At 40.8% G+C, this 7,300-nt stretch overlaps 1 protein-coding gene across 1 annotated transcript; it reads right to left on the bottom strand.

Moving 5' to 3' along the window:
* Positions 1-334: 334 nt before the first annotated feature.
* Positions 335-4,943, bottom strand: cd28 (CD28 molecule). The gene is made up of 5 exons (XM_086267541.1): positions 4,871-4,943; positions 3,207-3,415; positions 2,395-2,551; positions 2,146-2,300; positions 335-772 (listed from the first exon to the last, which is right to left on the bottom strand). The coding sequence occupies exons 1-5, from the start codon at positions 4,941-4,943 to the stop codon at positions 662-664; spliced, it is 705 nt and encodes a 234-aa protein (XP_086123667.1). The 3' UTR covers positions 335-661.
* Positions 4,944-7,300: the final 2,357 nt, after the last annotated feature.

The raw sequence follows: 7,300 nt of genomic DNA, 5'->3' as shown, positions 1-7,300 counted from the left end.
GATAAATATGCTATATGTGTCGTTATTGTCTGTGCCATGTGGACGTCCTCTTGTCAATATTTATCTGTTGGCTTCTCTGTTATTTGACATAACAGCAAAGAAATAGCCCGTTTGTACACAACGAGGCTTATTCTGATTTAAAGGACTTTTAGAAAAGTCCTGAAAACTATTAAAAAGTGTTTTCCAAAAATGTCTCCTGTTGCAACAACACATATTTATATTTTTCAGATAACAAAAGTACAATTTAAAGTCAAAAAACTTTATTTTGTGTTAACATCCAACATGAATACATGAACATTTGCTTTGCATTACAACAATAACAATAGTTGCAGTAAAAGACAGCTATCATTGTACTCTTTTAATTATCCCAAGCATTGCATTTTAAGTTGCATTTAAGCTGTGCACAATACAAGTGATTTTACATCTAAACTCAATGGAAAATTAAAGCTACAGCTTTTTACCATCATTTGAGTTTACAAGAATGTAAACATTATTTTTTCACTTAAAAAGTAAAATGTTATTTTGGTGTTTTTCATCAGTCGTCAAAGAGGTGAAAATGATCATCCCCACCCCGCTCACTAGGTAGAAGCAATAATATTATTCTAACGCTTCTGAGCCAAAGAAAAATCTGCCCTGCACACGATAGCTCCACCATCAGCGTTCACATGTTACACACGATGTTTTCACATGGACCTGAAGCTCCGTCCACCTTATGAAGTGTGCCAGGCCACGGCCTCAGCATTTCTCTCCTCCCCCTTTCACATTGGACAGTCTGAAAATGGAAAGCATGCAGATGTTAATGGAGTGAATAATTATCATTGCTTTCGATGGATAGTATGCAGCAGAGCCTGACAGCTACGTGGAAGGAAAAGGTCACATGATTTGTCTGTGACACGAGAGGCTTATGGAAAGATTTGACCTTTGAAGGATAAAGATTTCTGTCAGCCTGACATATTGTGTTTCTCTTGTTGATCTTGAATAATCCTTTACACCACTAAGACTTTCATGCCATTAGTACTCTTGGACTGTTAACCATGAATATGTGCATAAATATACTACTACTTTATGCCTTAACCGATAAACAGGCTAAAACACTGAGAAGTGATTGGAAAGAAATAAGTGGGGCAAACTGAGGTCAAGAAAGGTTTCTGCAAGGTTGCTGTAAGGCTGTCAAAGTGGAGAAAAAACCCTACAAAGTGAAAGAGTTCTCTTTACAGTTGTTACAGTATCAACAAGAGAACTACTTTCTGGAAACCAGGCAGCTGAGCTGGGACCGCACGTGGAGGATGCAGCATGCAACGCTGGCTGCAGCTCAGGTGGCAGAGCAGGTCAGCCACTAATCAGAAGGTCGGTGGTTCGATCCCCGGCTGCCTCCTGGCTGCATGCCAAATATCCTTGGGCAAGATGCTAACCCCGTGTTTGCCTGCTGGTGGTGGTCAGAGGGCCCGGTGGCGCCAGTGTCCGGCAGCCTCGCCTCTGTCAGTGCGCCCCAGGGTGGCTGTGGCTACATGTAGCTGCCATCACCAGTGTGTGAATGGGTGGATGACTGGATGTGTAAAGCACTTTGGGGTCCTTAGGGACTAGTAAAGCGCTATACAAATACAGGCCGTTTCCTGATCCTGCACAGCCACAATAATTTGTAGCTTTGGCTGAAATTTTAAAACATGCTAGAAACAATTTTAGAAACATCAATTTTGTTTGTGCAGAGGGCAGAACACCCCATGGGGTGCCCGAGCACACAGGAAGTGATTTTCCTAAATAGCATGGTAGAAAAACGTTTCCATGTCTCTGAAACTGCTCTGGACGAGGAGCGAAACATCAGTGGCTCGCAGCTGATAAATGCCTCGAGGCTAAAAGAAAACACAAAACTGCTTTACTGCTTTTTAAACAACCCGTGCAGCGTTGGTTCAGTGCCTCGTGTTTGCTCTTTCATAAGTGAAACTGTAATATTCCACGTGAAAAATTAGAACCAGTTACCTTCTGTAAGGCAGTTAGCCAATGACTGATGATTCACACCACAGAGTCACACTCTTTGCATCAGAAACAGTTCATTGTGTTGGAGTCAGGTTGCTGTGATACTACTAATTAGAAATAAATACTAATCAAATTCCCGATAAAGACAAAATAAATGAATAATGTTCTGACCTGGAAGTAGATGATGATGATTAAGACACAAATGATTGCGATCACCAGGACAACCACAGGAACACTGACAGGTGCCGTGTTATCATCATCTCCCTCTTCTTCACCCTGGTGCTGACTTTGCCTCTGAGTTTCCTGCATGGGGCAGCTGGAGCTGTCTGTGAACGCAGAACAGGAAACGTAAGACTGAAAAAGTGATGTGCACTCAAAATTTCAGCTCTGTGGATAAACATGGCAGTGCGGTCGCCTCACCGAGGACATGAATGAGTGTGCCATTGCCAATAAGCCGCAGGTACGGTGGTGGGTAGAAGATCTGTATTTCACAGCGATACATATCTGTGTCAGTGGCATTCAGTCCAGAGAGTGTCACCTCCACAGTGTCATGTGTGGTCTCAGCAGTGCACTCCACCTGAAATGTGCAGGACATCATTGTACCTCAACACTCCGTGCACAAGTTTCACACTTTGTATTTTGTATTTCAGTCTAATGTTTGTGCCATTTGTAAGAGTGCAATCTTCAGTTTAATGTATAATGAAGAAAAAGAATATTTATGGAGGAAGAAATATACATTTGTAGGACGGGATCTGGATTCTTAATGTTTGACACCTTGTTCACTAAAGACGTCTCATGCATGCAGTTTGCTGAGCACATGAACCACCTTCGTTTGGTAACTGAGGGTAAATTAAGGGTGTAGTGAAAGTGGGCTTCTTCAGTTGTGAGCCATGATATAAATATGTTTATATAGCGCTTTTCCACTCTGAGCACTGAAAGCACTTTCATAACTTCATTCCCACGAGCACTGTTTTCTCTGCTTTCTAACATTCACACACCAGTGGATGCATCGGAGGGCAACATGGGGTTTAGTACCTCGCCCAACGATATTTGGCATGCTGACTGGAACAGAAGGAGGTGGAACCACCAACCTTCCAATTAGTAGGTGACCTGCTCGACCACCTGAGTTTTTAAGCATAAAGTGTTATCTTGTGTCACTAGCAGGTCGCAGTGGCAGATTCCTGAAGAAAACTCAACCTTAACAGGCAAAAAAGCACAAAAACAATAATTACCTGTTCTTTTTGCTCCATACGTGTCTCTCTCTGGTCCGTGAAGTTAAGGATGGAGAAGCAGATTTCTTGGTGGCCATGGAGGCCCTTCAGCACAGTGACTCTGGCCTCCTCAGGGTATGGGTATTTCAGGCTTTGTGGATGAATAACACACTGAATCTGTGCCACACCATTGGTGCTGACCACTCTGTAGGGCTGGGTCACTTTCGTAGCTGGCGTGAGAAAAGGTATAAGTGACTATTAGTAGTAGCAATGAAGAAGCAAATACATTACTATCAGCTAAAACCATTTACATATCAGAGTCCAGTTCCAATGGAGCACTCAAAGAAAGAAACGTATATATAAATCTTTTCATATAACGAGAAATGAGCTAGCACAAGGAAATAATAAAATTATGGGAGCAAATTCTGGGTTTTGTAAGCTTTGTATGGATTAAACAGACAGGACACAACCTTTGGAAAACCTCACAGGAGCTAAGACACGATGCTCTTCTTTCTGAGAGCTGAGGTGAGGATGAGTGTTTGGAAAGGCCGTCTGACTCCTCCAGTTCAAAAGTTATCAAATTTGAATTGTTGTTTCATTGGTTTTCCTCCAAGCCGAGTCCTTTCAGAGATTCTCAGAAGTTTGGCATTGACAAACTCAACATGCGTCATGTTACTTTACCCCCTCCTGTTACTCTGTGTTTGAATGTCTATCGAGCTGATAGTTAAATTCAGCACCGACCTACTGAAGGCCTGCTGAACAGTGACATTTAATATACCTGAATTGTTTAATCCTACATTAGAAATTCCATGACTCTTTTATGTTTTTCATCACACGACGATTCATGATGTGCTTGTTGAAAATTAATTGGAATACATTAAATTTGCTTGGCTCCTTTCCTGGCTAGCACTTTAAAAGCTAAAACCACATTACAATGCCTTATAATACAGTTAGCTGAATCCACAAGGAGCAGTAAACTTCAGAGCCACAGCAGCAAAACGGTTCAGCTAAGGACAGCTGAACTATCTATCAAAAAGAAATATTGCTGAAGATTCACTTTATGATCAGTTTTGTCATTCTGGTGGCAAAACGTCTGGATCCAAGGGTCACTCCACCTGTCAAATGAATGCCCGTTCTGTGATTACATCCTGCAAACTAAAGGTTTCAGCAGTCTTCACATGTATTTAATATTTTCCATGTATCGCGTCTGAAATGATGACTTCTTTTAAATACAGAAAATACCACCTGACACCTGAAAACCTTACATGTTTCACATCACTGATGCTGGGCTTGGCACCAGTTTTACGTTTTAAGTCAACAGTAAGTCTTAAACTTGCTCATGTAGGAGCAAAGTGTGTCTACACAGCTCCACCATTAAAGCTTCCAAGCTACTTTATATGTCTGCTCATGTGGAAATGTAGTCACTGTGGTACATGGTCCAGCAGCTAGTTAACATATGTTTGGTGTCCCAACGAATCCTGTCAGAACTGCCCTCAGGTTCTTCAATGTGCCCCACAGAACACAAAGCTTCAATGGTTTTGCATGACTGTGGCACCATTGTCTTTATCTGTAGTGCTGTTTAATCTGATTCCAGTCTCATTCGCTTTTCTTGTTCGTAATGAACTTAAAAATAATGTTTTTTAAAGTGTTACAAAAATCATCAGTAAAAGGCTGTTTATACTCACCGCTCCACACAGGCAGGCAGAAGCTAAGAGCTGTCAACACAATCCATCCCATCATACAGTGAGTCAGGAACATCCTACACTGCTACACAGAAAGCCACAGGCACTTAAAATGATCCTTAAGCTGGCGATCACTCACACTGAGCAAATTTGACAGAAATACATGAAAATGAGTGAAACTCATCTTTATATTTCCTTACGGTGCTGTCATGGAAACTGTGCAGCAGCACAGGAAATGATGACGAGGTTTTGCCGGTAAGAGAGATGGCAACGTGGTTGTGGTTCTGCTGGAACACTGAGAAAAACATGAATTTCATTTTTCTATGATTTTAATGAACTAGTTTAATAGCAGCATCCTCTGTCTGAAGAAAACAGAAGAAGCTGCTCAAAACATGAAAAAACAAAGAAAGGAAATCATGGTAAAAGATGACAGCAGTCAATTAAATTCTCAAGAAAACTTCAATATTAATAAGACAGAAAAAATAAACATGATGCTGTTTATGTTCTTTAAAGGATGTGAAGAGCGTAAGAATGTTCCAGAACAGCTACTGAAAACAAAGTAACACCTGCTGGCTCGGGAATTTTTACATCTCTTTCAACTCTGTGAATAATTTAAGATCCTTTGCATATGCTCATACAGCAAAATTCAGTGATTCAGTGCTTTATTCAAATATACACTAAATGCTCTGTTCACTGAAGCTTTTGTGTCTAATTCCAAAATCTGATTGTTTTTAGAGTTTTGTTGATTTTACATGAAGCGTGTGAGCGCGTCTCTGAGGCACAGTCGCTGCTTGAGGCTTTGGCAGGTGAATCTTGGGTGGAAACTAACGTGCACAAATGACTTGTTCGTGTGGAAACTTTTGCTGGGTGAATATTTAGTTTGAATTCCTGTGACTGTTGAATTTTCCTTCCAAGTTTTAGATAACAGTGCAAAATCTGTAAAGCATAAAAACAAACCCACTGTTGTTTTTCACTGAGCCATTGCTAACATGATTTTCTGTCCATGACTCTTCCCAAGTTAATGAATATTCCTGAATACTTGTGTATTCTTGCTGAATATTTGATATTTTACATGCACATAGTCTTATTGTCTTTAGTTGTAGTTTAACTTCTTTTTATACAATTATCTCCTGTTTGAAACAACAAAACCGGAGGATCAAAACTTACTGGGCTTCACCTCAGATGGACCATTGTGTAGTGTCTGAAAAACCAAACCCCGGGGAGTCGCTCGTGAACTGGTGGCATCAAGAGGTTAATTCATCTTTATATGCTTTTAGACAAACAAAAACAAAACAAGGCAGGCTAACTAAACTAAACAGCAGAACACTGAGCTTTGTAGGGGAGTAGAGTGACTACACAAAGCTGTGAGTGGGATGTACAGTAGAAACTGTTTTTGTTTTCCAAAACTGTGTTGCCTCATCACAGCAGGATGGTTTTCTGCAAAAACACAGACAAACGTTGTTCTCTACTTAGGCGGGTCCATTCAGCTCCAAAATAACAGCTTAGTCTAGTCCAGGTTAGCACAAGTATATGTTTAAGTTTACGTTTTTAACCTGTGATTGAAGCAGCTTGCAGAGATCAACTCCAAAACGTAATAACTCTGACTACTTTCAAGGCAAAAGCAAACTGTGTCACTAATTTGTCACATTTGTTCCTGTAAAGCTTTTAAAGGACTTTTAAAACAGCATTCAAGTCCTGCTTGCAGCATAATGCAGCGCATGATGCAATCAGCACCCACAAGTTCCCCACATGTTGTATTTTAACATTATCGCTGATTTGCTATTTCTCTCTGGAATATAACAATCATTTTCGTAGTTTCATTTATGCATTCCTCTCAGGCCTGCTGCACCTAATATGCAACGATAAGGTGCAAACAGTGGAAAACAGCTAATTTTGCAAGTGCATTTTCAGATAGTTCACTGTGAAAGTGCTGATGTTGTGACATTCGGTGTCCTGACGTCACATCTGTGTTTTGCCTGGAAACACTCTGTGGGGTTAAACCCCGTTTTTGACAAAGCTGACTGAAGTTACAGTCAGCACTACAGTCACCCGGAAAATGGTGGTTTATTTCTGCTGCTGTCATTGTTTCAGGACGGTTTACTATGAAGCGCATGCATGTAATGAGAAGCCGTCAGCCCCTGCATGTGCAAAAAGCTATTGAAAGGAGATGGTTTCACTGTTTAGTTCTGCAAAGCATCTTTAAAAAGGCCAAAGTTGCAAAAGCACGTGCTCATCTGATGTTCCTACTTTACACCGCGTAGACGAGAGTAATGATCTATATTGGCAGCTCTGTGCTCAGCTTCAGTAGATTGTGTTGATGCAGCAATTGTAACACGAAGCAAATGCAAAACTATCGAAAGCAGTTTAACAGCTGCAAAATCCCATTTGGTTCCATTTATCCAGTTTTTCATTAAATGCACAAACGTCTCAGTG

This window comes from Aulonocara sp. 'chitande type north' Nkhata Bay, linkage group LG16 (assembly GCF_057382095.1).
Source record: "Aulonocara sp. 'chitande type north' Nkhata Bay isolate Kocher_YH1m ecotype deep benthic linkage group LG16, A_spYH_male_GT1.1, whole genome shotgun sequence".
In the NCBI taxonomy this organism is placed as follows: domain Eukaryota; kingdom Metazoa; phylum Chordata; class Actinopteri; order Cichliformes; family Cichlidae; genus Aulonocara; species Aulonocara sp. 'chitande type north' Nkhata Bay.
The sequence above is the reverse complement of the archived record's forward strand: the minus strand, read 5'-3'. Positions and strand labels throughout refer to the sequence as shown.